This window comes from Palaemon carinicauda, chromosome 28, assembly GCF_036898095.1.
Source record: "Palaemon carinicauda isolate YSFRI2023 chromosome 28, ASM3689809v2, whole genome shotgun sequence".
Lineage (NCBI taxonomy): Eukaryota > Metazoa > Arthropoda > Malacostraca > Decapoda > Palaemonidae > Palaemon > Palaemon carinicauda.
The window spans coordinates 63,470,027-63,488,621 of record NC_090752.1 but is presented as its reverse complement, the minus strand read 5'-3'; the positions used below and the strand labels follow the sequence as shown (position 1 = coordinate 63,488,621).

General features: G+C 36.0%; 1 protein-coding gene and 1 long non-coding RNA gene across 2 annotated transcripts in view; both read left to right on the top strand.

Moving 5' to 3' along the window:
- The window catches only part of LOC137621641 (uncharacterized), a 10,284-nt gene extending 2,036 nt beyond the window's left edge, over positions 1 to 8,248 (top strand). Inside the window, exon 2 of the long non-coding RNA XR_011040269.1 lies at positions 6,304 to 8,248. This is a non-coding gene — a long non-coding RNA (uncharacterized lncRNA). The remainder of the gene's footprint in view (positions 1 to 6,303) is intronic.
- An 8,832-nt stretch (positions 8,249 to 17,080) lies between these two features.
- LOC137621856 (axoneme-associated protein mst101(3)-like) lies at positions 17,081 to 18,157 on the top strand. Its single transcript, XM_068352363.1, has one exon. The coding sequence runs from the start codon at positions 17,081 to 17,083 to the stop codon at positions 18,155 to 18,157; it is 1,077 nt and encodes a 358-aa protein (XP_068208464.1).
- Positions 18,158 to 18,595: the final 438 nt, after the last annotated feature.

Genomic DNA, 18,595 nt, shown 5'->3' with positions numbered 1-18,595 from the left:
CTTTTTAGTTTTGGTTGCTAAAAGGAAAACAAAATCTCGTGAAATTTTCCTACTCGACACTACTTTTTTGTTTTGGTTGCTAAAAAGAAAAGTGAATTTTCCTGTATAAAGACATTCTTACCGGACACTAATTATGTATTTATGTACAGTATGTCTTATTAAACTTTTCTCGAACGAGTTTTATCTTTGAATAGGAATAGCAATAGTTAAATTTCTCTTCGCACGCTAAATTAATAATTTAGTATATGATTAATGTAATTTGATTAACCATATTATTAGAAAGGGGTGATTTGCAGTCTTTGTTTTTAAGGCTTAATGTTAATCATCTGACATTTTGACAATTTAACTTATCATTTTAAGTAACCTTTTTTTTTTTTTAAACTGCATGGTTTTTGTTTTTTATGCTGTCCTGTTAATGAAAGTTAATTTTATATAACTTTTTGTTAAAAGCATCGCTATTTCTAAACTGTTCTATTTTGAGCGGCAATCTCGGGGGGGGGGGGGGGTTGACGAGAGGAGTAGAGCACTTGTTAAATTAACTTTTTCTTCAAATAAAAGGGCCAAGGATGCCTTGTGGTTTGTGAAGTTTCTTAACCTTGAAGTGTTGAATTAATTTAAAGGTTTCTTCGATTTTTACTTTTATTTTTCTAAATCATCTTATCTTAATTTTTTAGAGCCAGCCCTACTGCTTCCATCTTTTAGTTAACAGTTCGTACCCTTCTGCTTTTATTTGGGATCAACCATGTGATAACACTAAGCCTTCCTTATATAATGTTCTGGCTTTTTTTGTGTATATGCGAAGGCTTATGTAATATTCTGGTTTTGTGTATATGAATGGGTATGTATCTAAGTGTTTGTTTATGGATGTGTGCTTGTATGCATGTGTACGCATGTGTATGCATGTGTATGTGTATGTATATGAATGTGTATTCATTTCCTGTCACGCTGACTGTAGGGAGAGAAGCGTGGACACACACTGGTGAGAGGGGGGTACCTTGAGGTACTCTCTGAAAGTACAATCTCCCACAAATTGTCGAACCAGCGGGTTGTAGTTAGCAAAGGGGGCGTGCTGGTGGGATGTGTGATAAGGGTTGAATCTGCAAGTGTGCGTGCATATCTCGAGTACTTGAATCATTTTTGACGGGTTGCGTACATTGGTAATATGAAAAGTCATAATGATCAAGACCAAGTAAGATATATCGCTTCAATGTTTAAAATGATAAACAATTGTTTACATACTACCCCAATTCTATTCCTTCGGTCTTATGTGAACGTTGAAACTAATAAATTACCTGACTTATTCTAGAATACTTTTATTCTTTAATGGCACACGATATTAATAACATTATTCATGTTCATTTCATTGTCCCCTCTTTTTTTACACTTTTTTTTCTTTTTTTTTTTTTAAATGGGTTCCCTTTGGGAAATATCACGTTATGCACCAATGTCCTAAAGAGATTTGTAAATGTTTTATTTTTCATCCCGAATCATTTGTTTCAATCTTTTTCTCCGTAAGCCTCCGGATCCAGTTCCTTTGGTACCTTTCTATCCTCTTGCTCAATTTAGGAGTCATCTGTTGGATTTATTTTCTCCAGGGGGTTAACAAGGGAAATCAGTCTCAATTACTGGGTGTCATTGCAAGGGTTTAGTAGTTTTAAAGGTTTTTTTCTTTTTTCAAATGTTACTTATTTATTTAACTTGGCTATTATACCTTGTCAATATTACAGTTGTTCTGTTGATATTATGCTTTACTTCTTTACCTCTTCAGCATTTTCTACTTATTATTTAACTGGGCCATTTTACCTCGTCAACATTTTACTCTAATATTATGGTGTGCTTTTTAAATCACGTACAGTTTTAATCTGGTTTTAACGCTTTAACTTAACGCTTTATACCTTGTCAACATTTTCTAGTCACTCGATTATTATACTGCTCGTATTTTATCTTGTCAGTTTTAGTTCTTCAATTGATTATCATATTATACTTAAAGTTATAAACATTTTTTAGTTTGTTGAACCTCTTTACCTGTTCAACATTTGTTAATATTGATTATGCTGTACGAGTTTTCATTTTTTTAATTTAAGCTATTACGTTGCATCCCTCTACACAAAATTTCACTTTGTCAAAATTTTCCGTTATTTTACTTTGTCAAAATTTTCCGTTATTTTACTTTGTCAAAATTTTCCGTTATTTTACTTTGTCAAAATTTTCCGTTTTTCCGTTGTTTTACTTTGTCAACATTTTCCGTTATTTTTCTTTAGTCAACATTTTCCGTTATTTTACTATGTCAAAATATTCCAGATACAATTGCTATAAAATTGTTGTACTTAACCTTATTAAGTTTTCTAGTTATTCAATTTTGCTATACCTCTTGACCTTGTCAACATTTTCCATACTGTTTTTTTTTTTTTTTTTTTAGTTACTCTATTATGCTGTAATTAGATTATTTTAAAATTTAGTCCTAATTTTCTTGGGGTTATCGTGAAGTATTCGGTAATAATTTTACTGTTTACGAATCCCTGAATTTTTTTTTTATCAAAATATAGACAAGAATATATTAGAATCTCTTATACGTTTGATGTGCCCTTTCATTAATGTTAGTTGCGTTTTACTACTGAATTCTTTAGGAATTTGTCTTTTTCTTTAATATATCTTTCAATGAATAACCAAACCAAAACAAATTCAACATAAATAAAAATGAGGGTATCCATAACGTTTAAGTCTTAACTTAATTTTCATATTTCAATCGAGCGATAACAATTCAATAGCAATAAAATGTAACATTTTGATAAATTTAAACTACTTTAATCCCAATTACATATATTGATACCAAAGAAATCCTTTATTTGCAAATTAATCTTCGCATTTGCCTAAGAACAAAAATTCACAATCTTTTCAGAGTTTCGGAAGAATGATTCTTTGACAAGATGTCATTCAGGGTCGACACCTCCCAAAAAATATTGAATATCCCAAACGTAACTTGATACAAAATGTTTACTTTGTAACATAAATTAAGTCAAAACAGCATTTGACTACTCTTGCATTAAAGTATGTGTTTATAGTATATGTATACATGTATTTGTGAAAATTGCATGTGTAGATTAAATGGCTTTTTTCAATATGGTTGAAATAGACATAAAAAATGACTATCAGAACGATGATTTGAAGTTGTGACAGATTTTTTTTCTCTCTTTTGTAGTTAAATTTGATGTAATGGGTTACCGGTTACGGATTGCTGTGTAGGATACACTTGAAGGGAATTCTTTATTTGTATGTGCGTTTTTTGCTGCACGTGCGTTAAATGGCTCCCCCTTGCAGCAGACCTGCATATGTAAGTGTGACCTGTCCTAGAGCATTAAAGGAGATACTCGAGTTTTAGGCAGTTAATGGTGATTTAATCCTGTTTTTCACTAGCGCTGAGGAAAGCTATCGGATTAAGATGGAATGACAGAGGCCCATATGTTGGGGCGTAAACTGTAGATTGCGAGAACCAGTGCACGTGAAGGCTTGCGTAACAGTGTTTGTCTTTCGGTATAGGTTGCTTTGCTGGGTGTTTTAAATAAGATTGCAAGGCGTAACTTTCCCCACTGAGAGTTCCAGGCGCTGGAAAACCTCAGAGGTGACGGCAGACTGAAATAAAATCAGCAGGAATAACAAAATAGTTGAGATATAAAATTTCTGCCACGGACACATCCATGGTGTCCTTTTGGAGTTGTCTTCAATCTGAAGAGGATACAAGGAAATTGTGGGGGGGGGGGGGGACAGGATTCTGTGCAGTGGGACATCAAAGCTTCCCACCATCCAATTAGCTGCAGGGTTGCAAGTTGTAGTCAAATGTAAGGTGATGTCGTAACTATGCTCATGATGTCCCTAATTGAAATGTGAAAGTGGTACCCCTGATAAAAGAAATGTGCCGAGATTCCTAATTTTGCTATCCAAGCCGGCGAGTCTAAAGCGATAAGATGGGAAGTCAATTTGACGTGATTTTGGGAAAAACTACCTCGAAGTTGATGGCAAGTGCCCACACATGTAGTTTTGTTAATGCACCTTTGAAGATCGACATGATGGCATATTTAGTAATGTCTACCATATGAACTTCAGCGTGAGGGTTGAGAGGCCGCTAACCAATTGAAACAACTGTTTGTGCAGAGATCGAAACCCATGACCTATAGGTTAATAACTTAGAGTGGTGTTCAAGTCAAGAGGACGACTTCTTTACAAAGGGAGACTTGCAGTGTGTGTTGCAGGGTTTCCACAAGTGGTACTTTTTCCAGTTAGTCAGTGGTGAGCGTTTCTGGAAAAGGTGCCTGCGATAGTCATTTTATCAGGGTTATGTTGAAGAGTGAAATTATTCGGTAATGAAGTGAGAGAAGTCTGCATTGACACAAACCACGAGTCTTGATTGTTTAGTGAAGACATGCACAAGGGTCATGTGGTCTGCAAATGGACTTATAAAGTGATGAACAGACAAATATACAGTAGTTTGGAGTTAAGGATAGAGTATCGGGATTCCACCCTCGGTTTTCTATGGAAGGCCAATGGACGCGGTAATCTGTTGAATATGAGTACTGCCTCTACAACAATTAAACTGGAGTCTCTTAAGATTAAGAGGAGTGCAGTCCGTCCAAGAAAGTTAGGACCAGTAGCAGTTGATAGGGCTTTCTAGGAGTTTTAGCCCACAGCCCTAAAGGAAACTCTCTTAAGGTTCTTTGCCTCGCCTTTCGAGTTTCTGATGGAGCAAGACTGGCAGACAAGAACTAATGATAATAGTTAATCATAGCCAGGAACAATTTCAGCACTTTGACAGTGAAGGACTGTGGAATTTCTATACTGCTGATACATCATCAAAGTTAGGATGAACGTTCTCGGTAATGATGTAATGAGCTAAGATGCCACTAGGCATCAACGATACTCCTGTTTTACCCAAATAAAAGTTGTACCTGAATAAAAGTATATTCTGCTACAAGAAGCGTTCTTTGGAGGGGAGAATACTAGTATATCATAGACATAACCTATACAATAAAAACGGTCCCTTAAGATCAAGGTGATGGTGGTTTTAGTCTTCTCGAATCATGGGCATGTGCTAATACCTCTTTTATGAGATGGTCAGAAAATACTTGAGCAGTGAAGGTAGGTAGAAATGTAGACTAGGTTTGGAAGGTGGTAGTATTTTGGTTCAATCTGCATGTTAGGAAGTGTAAATCCGGGGATAGGGATCCATTTTTCTTGACTTGTGCAGGGGCGACGACCATGGACTTTGGGAATTTTGACAAAAGCCTAAATCTTCATTTTGGCCAATGTTAAGAAACTGCCAAATGGCCAGACCTAGTTCTTGGAGGGGGGGGGGGGTGATGTAAGGTGAGGGAGCAGATGTTACCAAGCATTGATATGCGATCTCGACCAAGAGAAGGAAATTAGAGTGGAAATCTTAACCGTTGAGAAGCGGTGGAACATTAGCGTTAATAAAACTGTTGGTACTGGACACCCCCAAAAGACTGCCTGCACCTTGTAACCGTATGTGGAGTTAACTGATCAGTTTGTGACAACCAGGCAGTCTATGAATGACTGCTGCGTGTGTAAGAGGGAATGTGATAGAATGGAACGGTGCACAAATATCTAGCAGAAAATGAACCTTATATCATGACAATTGCAAAAATAGTTAATGGGAAGGCCACGGCCACATCAGAATTGACATCGGGTAGCACATTTCTTGGCAGTCCCGAGTCTGGAGTGATAGTAGCACGAGGGGGAGAAGTGTCCTCAAGTGGCTTTTGAGGGCGTTGGTTGGGGAGCAGGCATGGGGTGTCCTAAGTAGGTGGCAAGTGGCATGTAGCAAGGTGGGTATCGGTCTTACACTATTCACTACAGCTTCATTCGGCATTGTAGCTGTCCCCTTCACGAGTGGCGTTGTTGTGGAGTCCTTAACAGTGGGGATGGTGTTGGCCGAATGTGGCTGTCCCCTTCGTCAGGAGTGGCGTTATTGATGGAGTCCTTAACAGTGGTGAGGTGGTTGTCCTGAAGGGTATCTGTTAGTAAGGAAGCCCTTCATGGGTAAGATTTGTATATCGGATAGGATAGCTTGCACGCGTTCTGGCAGGTGTTGCACATAAAGGGTACGAAATACATTCACTTTCTAGAGTACAACTGAATGAAGACTAACAATGCTGCTGTTGAGAGCTGATAGATAATGTCTACACTAACAGCTGGCGATTTTCAGTAGGCCTATTAATCAGAGTTATGATTTGAGAACATTATACTGAATTGAGGCATCACATAGCTCACAAAGCCAATCTGAAATTTCAGGGAAGGTGACGTCTGAGATCGCGCAAAGGACATTGCCTGCTTTACTGTTTGAGCTGAGCGTGCACTTCTGCGGAACTGAACCTCTGCACTCTGGAACCAGGAAAACTCCTTTCGACTGACGAAGGGATTGACTTGAACTGCGGTAGCATTTGAAGACAAATCAAATTACATGGTGGACATCGTTAGAGAATATGTCAGATGAAGCAGTGTGGTGGGAAGCGGCCTGGGTGTTCTATTCACTCTACAGGTCGACAATGTGACGAACCTGAAGAATGTTGTAAGACTGAAGGAAAACCTATCTGACTATATTACTGAAGAGACCACACTGGTTTATTAAACTTTTATTGTCAATTGGCTTGACATTGGCATAAAAATATATATACTAACATTAATGAAAATCTTATAAATTAAGTGTTACATTAAACTGCTTTAGTAGCTTAATTTTAATGGTGTCTGATGGCTATTACTATGCATTGCATCTCGATGGCGGCTGTTGAAGAAAATGTATATTGGACATTCTTCTTTATATGCTTTGCTCGCTGCACGTGCACTACTATTATTAAATTCTATTTTCAGTAGAAATTGATCAGTGAAAAAATATTTGCCAGCTACACTAGGTTTGTCGGATTCTTGTTTATTTTTTAAACACTAAGCCTAATGAATTGCAGCTATTATTGCTAGTTTTATTTAATGTTACCTAGGATCTTTACATAGCTCATAGCTACGCGCCAAATGGCCTTGTGGTCCCTGCTCTTGGTTTCGGGCCAAACATTTCATAAATTTCATAAATTATAACTCATAGTAATGACAATTTACCTTGCTAGTTGAGATTATTTTATGAATTGACTATCAATTATGGAGAGAATAGAGGAAAATAAAGTAATTTATAGTTATTTATACGGACAAATGAAATTGAAATATGAACTGAAAATTCAAAAATATTCAAAGGAAGAAGTAGGAAAGGTAACCAAATACGTAGGAGAGCACTTGACAAACTATGTACATCTTCAGATTCCTACCAAAGTCTTAATGGTCATTGGATCTTAAAGAAGGGTAGGTCAGGAGCCTTATTCAAGTTTTTCTTACGCAATGCATATTTTTGGTGGAAGTAGGACACCTTTTTAAAACTATTGAATTCCTTTTTATAACCATTTCGAAATTTGTTTTATGTAAGAATTCATGTAATTAATAATTGTTAGGACTTGGTTGTGTATGTAAGTGTATACAGTATATGTAACAATTTGGCCAAGTTTAAGTGCATGTTTGTGTGTGTAAATTTGACAGACTATAAACAGGAAAATAAAGTAGGTTTCTTTTTCAACAATTTCAGGATTTCAGTTTGGATGTAAGAATGTAGTTTATATTTGCAAGGATCTGGTGTGTATGTGTGGAAGTACTTATGTGAGTTTGTGTTTGAACCTTTTTGTGGAAATTTGACTCGCAAAAAGGAAGGAAAGAAGAATATAACTTGAACTAAAAAAAATTTAGTTTTAATGGAAAAAGTTAAGAGCTGGACGAACTTGTAGCTTTAGCTTTGTCTCGAGTTATTCCAGCAGGTTTCCTATTTCTCTCATAATTCTAGAGGTCTTATAAGACTCTTGAAGTTTACAGTACCATTATAACTTTCTCACTAAAATATTTTCATACTATATTTTTCCTGCTTTTAATTATTCGTTGCGTTAAGTATCAAACTTTTTTTTTTCCCCCTCAGGGTTGGTTCTTTAACTCTTAATTTCACCCAGTTTCCAGTCCCTTAAGCTCTGTTTCTGAGCCATTGCAGCTCTTTTAAAAGCTCAATATCATTTAGCTTTTTATTCAATGTTCAAATTCATGCCAGCTTCTTAAAAGCAATGTATTAACAAAAGCTTTTTACCTCTTAAGTTGGAAGGAAGTCATGTTTTCGCCCCAGTCTGTTTGTGAACAGCTTCCTGGATACAATTTTAATCGTAATGAAACTTTCAGGGATTAACTTTTATGCTTAAAGATGGAAATTTTTAAATTTTGGAAGGTAAAGGTCAAGGTCACGGTCAAGCTAAACGTCCAATTCGCATAATCAGCCATAGATTTGAACATCGTTGTCACAGACTTCAAACTTAGTTCATATTTGAGTGTATGAAAATCACGCCAATTATACATGTTAAGGTTAAAGGTCAAGGTTGAGCAAAAAGGTTGAGGTTTAAGCTGCCGCGGCGGATGTCTGCGCTCTAGTGAGTGTCCCTCTAATTATCAAAGATTCAGTCATGGTAACTTTTAATAACTCCGTATTATTGATCATCTTATTCCAGTTTTTAAGTCTTGGTAGATTATATAAAAGCAGTGCATTTAGTGATTCTCTTCAAAGTCCCTAACAGCTTCTTTTACCGTTCTAATTATCATTGTGGTTATCTCTTAGATAGAATCAATTTAAAATCTTTGGCGGATTTCGTTCTTTGAACTTTCTCAAGTGTTTCCTAGAAATTGAAATGTATGAAGCATGAAGATTCAATGAATGAGTCATTGCTGGATTTTTCTAAATTAAAAAGAAAAAAAAATCGGTTGTAGTTTTCAATATCTTCCGTCTAAAAATAATTGTTTAGGTTTAGATACCTCTGTAAGATTCTTTATTTTAACTTATTTTTAACAGTAAAATGTAAGGTAATAGCTCTTAACTTTTATCAACTAAAATAGAGTAGTTTTCCATAGGAAAATCCTGACATCCCTTTAAATCTTTTTAATTTGGTATTTCAGTTGTTTAATTCTATTTTATATTTCATTAGTAAAAAGCTCTAATCACATTTGTCACTATCATTTTTACCAGGTGCAAAGATTTCTGTTTATTTGTTTTATATGTAGGTTTTGATCAGGTAATCCAAAATTGAATATTTGGGTGTAAGGAATAATAATTTTGCTTTTATAGTGTATTTATTACAAACGGCCATTTACCAAAAAAAAAAAAAAAGCCACTTAATAAAAAGCGCTATTTACAAAAGCAGAATACATAATCTTAATGTCTTTCCAAGACAAATTAGTCTTAAGCGATATACAGAATGATCTAGTTTCGTGAAATCTCTACTTTACATTAAGCGTTTATCCATTACTCATCAGTAATTGATCGCTTTTAAATATCCAATATATACTAAAGCATTAGATGCCTTCTTGATACTGTCCATCGCAATTTAACGTGCATTTCCTTAGATACAAATTAGTGGGTATTTCAAGCAATAAAAACAAAAGGAACATATAAATGTAGCCTCTGAAGCTAATATTAGTCTGTTCTTTCAAGCTATAAAAACTTGGGGAAAAAAAAAAAAAAAAACCTATGGCAGTTTTCATCCCCACAGGAGATCTGTATGAAATAGGCATCAGACCTAATATAACCTCAATGTTACGCAAATGAAACTTGAAAACTGGTTAAAGTTTATTGAATTATTCCAAAGAGCTGTACGACTAGTAAAGTTTATTGGATGATTGAGAAGGTCACTTTAATTTGGTCCATTTTGGATGTTTCGGTTCATTTTAGGAGTTCTGTTTTAAAGTAGTCTGGTTTCTTATTCTTAGTTGATAAACTCTTGAGATTGAAGGCAGTATTGATCTCTCTTTTTTTCTTTTTCTCTAAAGTTTTTCTCACTTTTTCTTTCTCGGGTTTTCCTACTCTCTCTCTCTCTCTCTCTCTCTCTCTCTCTCTCTCTCTCTCTCTCCCTCCTAAAATCTCTCTCTCTCTCCCTCCTAAAAATCTCTCTCTCTCTCTCTCTCTCTCTCTCTCTCTCTCTCTCTCTCTCCCTCCTAAAATCTCTCTCTCTCTCTCTCTCTCTCTCTCTCTCTCTCTCTCTCTCTCTCTCTCCTCTCTCTCTCTCTCTCTCTCCTAAAATCTCTCTCTCTCTCTCTCTCTCTCTCTCTCTCTCTCTCTCTCTCTCTCTCTCTCTCTCTCTCTCTCTCTCTCTCCCCCTCCCTCCTAAAATTCGTAATACTGTTGCGGTATAAGTGTTCAGTAATAAAGTTTAGTTGAATAAATCTTAAAATCTGAAATCTTTAGCTCTATCTCGAGGCGCAGTTACATATCTTATCCTTCCAAGTTGCAAACCACTTCAATCGAGCAATTATCGGGTAGAGAAATTGAATCTAAAAAAAGAAATTACTGAGTATTATACATTTTTAAGAATAAAACTAGCACGAAAAAAGTATACATATTTAAATATTGATACTCTTATGCCGTAAGAAGACATCGACTATTCGTCTTTGATAAAATACTTTTAAAGAAATTCATGCCATTATTCAAATTTCTACTAGAGCTCAAATTAAATTGTACTGAAGTTAGTCATTGGGTTACCTTTATTACCCATGAATGATTCAGGTGTAAAACTTCTACATTTTAAGTAAATGAAATTAGCCATATAATTTTGTTCAGAATTTGAATTTTTTTTTTTTTTTTGGGGGGGGATGTTGATTATCCCATGCTTTGCACTGCAGTGTTTTTGAAGGTTGATAAATCCATTTTCTATATTGCAATGATTTACTTACTGAAATGTTCTTAATGTCTAGTATTAGGGGTAAATTTGGTTATTTAGACCAGAGGTTAATTGGAGTCTAAAACTTGTATCACGCCTTAAAGTTTAGTATTAGGGGTAAATCTGGGATCTTAGACCAGAGGTTAATTGGAGTCTAAAACTTTTATCCTGCTTAATCAGTCTTAATTTCTTTGAATGAAAGCAAATATTGGCCTTCCTGATTTGACTGTTCATAATGAGAGATTTAAACCAATGCTATAAAAAGGTTTTCTCAATTTGTCGTGAAGAATAAAGACTCTTATAAAAGACAAAAGAAATATGTAAAATAAAATTAAGTTCTCATAGTATTTAGTATTACGATAGTTTCTTTTGCTATATAACTAGTCCATGGCGTTCGTAGCTATAATAAGCCAAGTAGATTACAGAAATTTTCTATTCAGGAGTTTGCTTGTTTAATATCCTCAAATACTTGAGGCGTAAAACATGAGATTTACAGCTACCGTGTAATAATTGATTGTCGTAGATTAGTATGTGGGATGTTAAACGAGCTATTCGCACCACTGGTGTAGCAGTACTGAATAATTTGCAAGTTAGATTCTAAATTGCAACAGTATTGTTCCTTCAGTTAAGCTCTTGGGAGTAATTTAGTGCACAAGATTCTTGTCAGTAAATTCTTTGAGGATAGTTTAAACTTTACTTTTAACCAAAAAGAGGAAAAAAAAAATATTGCAGGTTGGATCTTAAGGTTTAAATATTCTATTCTATCCATAAATAGTTTTAAATAGCCAAAAATAAAAATCTATCCTCCTAAAAATTACTAACGGAGAAGTTCACATATATGCGATAAGGGTTTTGAACCTACCACTTTTTATAACCTGTTCGAACTAAAAGTCTAACTGGCAGACTTGAATATCTACTTGTCAGTGCAAATATCTAGCAACAAAGCTGATACTAACATGCTGAAATATCACTTAATTGAAGAAACTTTGTGAGACAATTAGTGATTTTATTTTTTTATTTTTTTTTTTTTGCGATCTTTGTGTTTCTTTTTTTTTTATCACATGTCTGTGAACATTAATTTTACTTTTGTTATTGTTCATGGTCATTAGGGTTTCTTTTTTTTTCATGGTTATCATTGAATTTGTTATTTTTCATAGTTATTATTACTATTTTACATGGTAGTTATTTTGTTTTATGGTTATTGGTTTTGATTTTGTTCCTGAATATTATTGCTTTAATTTTTTAGTTAATATTGCTCTTATTTATGGTTGTTATTGCTGTTGTTCATGATAATTCCGGAGTTTATTTATGGTTATCATTGAGTTTTGTTTTTGTTTGTTATTGCTTTTGTTAATCTCTTGGTTACAATAACTTTAGTTATTTTTGTTTGATTTTCTAAATTTATAATTAATATAACTAATAAAATATGAATTTCATTATTGTTAATTATTATTATTATTATTAAATGCTAAGCTACAACCCTAGTTGGAAAAGCAGGATGCTATAAGCCCAGGGGCCCCAACAGGGAAAACAGCTCAGTGAGGAAAGGAAATAAAGAAAAATAAAATATTTTAAGAATAGTAACAACATTAAAATAAATATTTCCTATATGAACAATAAAAACTTCAACAAAACAAGAGAAAGAGAAACTAGATAGAACAGTGTGCCTGAGTGTACCCTCAAGCAAGAGAACTCTAACCCAAGACAGTGGAAGGCTATGGTACAGAGGCTATAGCACTACCCAAGACTAGAGAACAATGGTTTGATTTTGGAGTGTCCTTCTCCTAGAAGAGCTGCTTACCATAGCTAAAGAGTCTCTTCTACCCTTAGCAAGAGGAAAGTAGCCACTGAACAATTACATTGCCATAGTTAACCCCTTGGGTGAAGAAGAATTGTTTAGTAATCTCAGTGTTGTCAGGTGTATGAGGACAGAGGAGAATCTGTAAAGAATAGGCCAGACTATTCGGTGTCTGTGTAGGCAAAGGGAAAGAATCCTAACCAGAGAGAAGGATCCAATATGGTACTGTCTGGCCAGTCAAAGGACCCCTTAACTCTCTAGCGGTAGTATCTCAACAGGCGGCTGGTGCCCTGGCCAACCTACTACCTACCTATCTATCTTTTGGTTACATTTAATGTATCGGTTATTTTTGTTTGATTTTCTAATTCTATAGTTGATAAAACTTTTTAATAAAATATGAATTTTATTAAGATTTAATAATCACTAAATGAAACATGATAAATAAAATTAATGAAAATTAATTTGATAATTATAACTGACTAAACATACCTGGGCAGTAAAATTTATTCCTGGAAAACTAAATTAACATCATACATAAAATTGATAAAAATTAAATGTATTCTTATAACTGACTGACTAAACATACCTGGACAGTGAAATTAATTCATGGAAAACTAACTGAGCATTATACATAAAATTTATAATATTACCGGGGTTAACTGTTATGCAGTAAGCTGTAAATAATTTGGAAAGTAAAGGTCAAAGATAAAGGTCACGGTCAAGCAAAATGTCCAATTCACGTAACCAGCCATAAGTTTGAACATCGTTGTCACAGACTTCAATCTTGGTTTATATTTGTTTGAAAATTCAGGCCAATTAATACATGTTAAGGTCAAAGGTCAAGGTCTTGTAAAAGGTCGAGGAATTAGCTGCCGCGGCGGAGGTCTGCGCTCTTGAGGGGTCCTCTAGTTCTTTACTTACCAATATCTTAAACAATTAATAGCTCCCGAGAACTGCCCTGGATATCTTGGTAATGGAGAATGATTCAATCTGAACTTAAACGCGATAAGTTTTGTTCTTTTCTAAATAAAGACAAAAATTCCCTCTTTGTAATTAGATTTAAAGAGGGAGAAGACAGTAATAGATTTAGAAAGCAGGAATCCATTAAGATACGGGACTTTCCTCTAATAACGTTAGATTAATTGTTATCAGTCATTGACAAGATCATTATTTTTTTACGACCAATTATGGGAGCAATAAAAGAATGTCTTGATTCACATGGTACAAAAGAAAGGAGACAAACTATGTAGCATAATGGCAATTCTATATTTATCGAGAACTGTTTTTATAGCATCAATAGATTTATTTAATGAAAATCAAGACAACAAAGTTGTTACTTCTCACGAGGTTTTTTCTTTGGAATTTATTTTTCAAATTTTACCATAAAGATTTCTATCAGAAATAAGCCAAAAGCTTTGAAAGCATATGCCACAATCTCTTAATAGATTAGGTACAGTAGTATTTCGTGGTTGTGGTGTCCGATGTGGTAAAGTCTGGTTGGTGAACGTCAGACTGGGCATAGTCCCGCTCAAACTTGTTAAGTTTCTTTGGTCACTGCAACTTCTCTATCTTTACGAGCTAAGGATGGGGGTGTGGTGTTTAGGGACCCTATAGGTCTATTCTGCCTAGGCATCAGCATCCATTGCCTGGCCTTTCTCGGTCCTAGATTGGGTGGAGAGGGACCATGGGCGCAGATCATATGTATATATGGTCAGTCTCTAGGGCATTTTCCTACTCGATAGGGCAATGTCACTGGCCCTTGCCTCTACCATTCATGAGTGGCCTTCAAACCTTTTAAATAGTTTGTTATATGGCATGTAGGTCAAGACCAAAGAGTTGTCTTTTTTTTAACATTTCTAGAGGACGGAGTGATGGCAGAAATTGAAAATCAAATTTGATCATCAGGTTTATGAATTACTTGTTTTTTGTCATGTGGGGTGATAAATGTATATCATAGCTGATTAACATCACAATTAGTGGAGTAATGGCTGAAGGAAGAAAGAGAATTTGATCACTCTTGATGAAGTACTCGTTTCCTGACATGTGCGTTTTGAGACTTCTTTAAACAGCTAAAGGTTCAGTGATGATTATTTAGATTTAATGAACTTTGAATTAATGTTACGAAGGCTAGGGGTCTCTATTAAAGGGGGATTTGGTCATAAAGTTTATGCATCCCTGATATTTTGTCATAGAAGTCTTGTGATTGCAGAAAGTATAAATTAAGTATAATAAGGTTTGGTATGAGAAAATTAGTCTTGGAAGTGTGGTATGGATGATACTTAGGATTATACACTCCCATTTGATAATATTTATCGTAATAAAACTTGGTTTGAAAATATTAGATAGAAAACGAATGTAAAGCAAATAAGCTATTTATTAGAATTGATGGGTTGATAGAAGCCTATAAAGGGATTTATTGGATATTCCTATGGATTTGGTTGTTAAATTTAAGGAATTTAGGAATAAATATGAAAGATTTGAGACAATAGTTGTAGAATTGAAGGAAAAAGTGTACCATAAAACAGACTGTTGGCTCTCATGATAAACTACCGTCGTAGATAAACAATTTGCCAAGTTTATTTGGAAAAAAAGGAGATTCACAATTACCATTTAATCTACAATATTACCATGAATGATGTGTCAAACTGAATATATTTAATCTCTCTCCCATACATCTAGCCTTATTATGCTGGGCGATTAAATACAGGACGAAGAATTACTGAAAAACTCCCATTGGGGTTTGGATGGTATTTTAGTCTGTCAAGTGGTGAGTGCACAATTACTTTGATGTTCATTGCTGTGTTCTTTCAAGGTCTAGTTGCAAACCCTTTTAAACTTCCATGTCCCATCTTTTCCACCTTACTGTATAGCCTCTTAATTTGACCTCCTTACTGTAACTTCTGGGTTTTACCCTTATTGCACATGTTCGCTAAATGGCCTCAGTATTAGCGGTGTTGTGTAGGAAGTTCATAGCCAGTCCAACTACTACCAGATTCGGTCTATGATCGGTTTGAATTTAAGAATAGTCTAAATTTTAAGTTAATTTTAGCAACATTATATTCATTTTAGGATCTTTTTTTTTTTTTTTTTTTTTTTTAAATATCTATCCTTGGGTAAAAATTATATTTCATATCAATCAAGAGATTATAAGTCTTCCAAGGTCGTTTAAAGACATTCTGATAGTTCCTGAAGTATTAGTTTGGTAGTCACTTCTTATGTCAAAGTTTTACGGTTTATACTTTGCTTATATTTTGGTATGTGACTGTTCAGCATTATTATTCTAATACAGCGGTTACAGCTCAACCTACAGAAATTATGATAATGACGATAAAGTTATTAACCAAATTCCTTAAATTACTAGATTTAATTCATAGAAGTTATTGTACGTTCCTATGTTTTTTTTCTCTTTCTCAATTCCTGTACAACAATGCTTGAATAGTCTCCTTCACCTTAATTACAAGCACTCGCCCGGAATAGAGTGCTTGTCTAAAGCTTTACAGCCGTATGTCTAAGTCATTAAGAATACCCATCAACATTTGCTTTAACATCTTTAATGTTTGGTTTAGTGTTTTAAAGGCAAAGTTTCTCACAGTTCGTAGATTTTCAATTATTGCTGTTGTTTGTTTACATGATTTTTGAGATTTTCACAATTAGAAGTTTAATATTCTCTCTCTCTCTCTCTCTCTCTCTCTCTCTCTCTCTCTCTCTCGTTATCTTTGTCGTGTTCTATCTCTCGTTTTTTTTTTTCTCGCGTTCTCTCTCGTTTTCTTTCTCTTGCGTTCTCTCTCTCTCGTCTTCTTTCTCTTGCGTTCTCTCTCTCTCTCTCGTCTTCTTTCTCTTGCGTTCTCTCTCTCTCGTCTTCTTTCTCTTGCGTTCTTTCTCTTGCGTTCTCTCTCTCTCTCTCTCTCTCTCTCTCTCTCTCTCTCTCTCTCTCTCTCTCTCTCTCTCTCGTTTTCTTTCTCTTACGTTCTCTCGTTTTCTTTCTCTTACGTTCTCTTGTTTTCTTTCTCTTACGTTCTCTCTCACTCGTTTTCTTTCTCTTGCCTTCTTTCTCTTGCGTGTTCTCTCTCTCGTTTTTTCTCTTGCGTTCTCTCTCTCTCTCGTTTTTTTCTCTTGCGTTCTCTCTCTCTCTCTCTCTCTCGTTTTTTTCTCTTGCGTTCTCTCTCTCTCTCTCTCTCTCGTTTTTTTCTCTTGCGTTCTCTCTCTCTCTCGTTTTTTCTCTTGCGTTCTCTCTCTCTCTCGTTTTTTTCTCTTGCGTTCTCTCTCTCTCGTTTTTTTTCTCTTTCGTTCACTCTCGTTTTTTCTCTTGCATTTTTTCTTTTTCTTACGATCTCTCTCATTTTCTTTCTCTTACGTTCTCTCTCTTTCCTTGTTTTTTTTTACATTTAATCCATCATAACCGATGATTAATTTTATTGTTCTGAACTAGGCGGCGGTACTTTTAGCAGCTATAAAACGCAACAATTGATATGTCTTTTCTGGGTATCACAAAGACATGGCTAGTTCTTCACGTCACAAAGACATGGCTAGTTCTTCACGTCACAAAGACATGGCTAGTTCTTCACGTCACAAAGACATGGCTAGTTCTTCACGTCACAAAGACATGGCTAGTTCTTCACGTCACAAAGACATGGCTAGTTCTTCACGTCACAAAGACATGGCTAGTTCTTCACGTCACAAAGACATGGCTATTTCTTCACGTCACAAAGACATGGCTAGTTCTTCACGTCACAAAGACATGGCTATTTCTTCGTGTCGCAAAGATATGGCTATTTCTTCGTGTCACAAAGATGTAGCTGCTTCTTCGTGTCGCAAGGACGCGGCTGTTTCTTCGTGTCGCAAGGACGCGGCTGTTTCTTCGCGTCGCAAGGACGCGGCTGTTTCTTCGCGTCGCAAGGACGCGGCTGTTTCTTCGCGTCGCAAGGACGCGGCTGTTTCTTCGCGTCGCAAGGACGCGGCTGTTTCTTCGCGTCGCAAGGACGCGGCTGTTTCTTCGCGTCGCAAGGACGCGGCTGTTTCTTCGCGTCGCAAGGACGCGGCTGTTTCTTCGCGTCGCCAAGACGCGGCTGTTTCTTCGCGTCGCCAAGACGCGGCTGTTTCTTCGCGTCGCAAGGACGCGGCTGTTTCTTCGCGTCGCAAGGACGCGGCTGTTTCTTCGCGTCGCCAGGACGCGGCTGTTTCTTCGCGTCGCCAAGACGCGGCTGTTTCTTCGCGTCGCCAAGACGCGGCTGTTTCTTCGCGTCGCCAAGACGCGGCTGTTTCTTCGCGTCGCCAAGACGCGGCTGTTTCTTCGCGTCGCCAAGACGCGGCTGTTTCTTCGCGTCGCCAAGACACGCCTGTTTCTTCGCGTCGCCAAGACGCGGCTGTTTCTTCGCGTCGCCAAGACGCGGCTGTTTCTTCGCGTCGCCAAGACGCGGCTGTTTCTTCGCGTCGCCAAGACGCGGCTGTTTCTTCGCGTCGCCAAGACGCGGCTGTTTCTTCGCGTCGTCAAGACGCGGCTGTATCTTCGCGTCGCCAAGACGCGGCTGTATCTTCGCGTCGCCAAGACGCGGCTGTATCTTCTTATAGCTAATACGTTGGTCGGTACTCAATTTACTGAAATATGAATACTTAATTCCTATTGATAAAACAATGTTCTTTTTGGCTGTTCATCTTAAAAGATTTTGTGGGCATTGTAACATTTGTAGAACCTGAAATAATTTTGTTTGAAAAAATCGTTCTAGTTACCTTCTCAGTGATGGCAATGTTAGATAAAGTTTGCTCGTTAATTACCTTTGATAAGACACTGAAATACCACGCTTATAAGGTTAACATGATATCAACTTACAAAAGTACAGGCTATAAGAAAATTACATGATATTGATCTTTAAAAGTTGGAATAGTCTACGATTAACTCCAATTCTTAACTGTAAAGAATCGAGTAGTAAAAAATATAAATTAACGATATCTTCTTATATAGATATATGCACTTTAAACGAATTAATGTTAGGAAAGTTTGGTGTCGTGTAAA

Excerpts from the sequence above, each read along its gene's own strand:
- LOC137621856 (XM_068352363.1), top strand. The coding sequence starts at position 17,081 with ATGGCTAGTTCTTCACGTCACAAAGACATGGCTAGTTCTTCACGTCAC.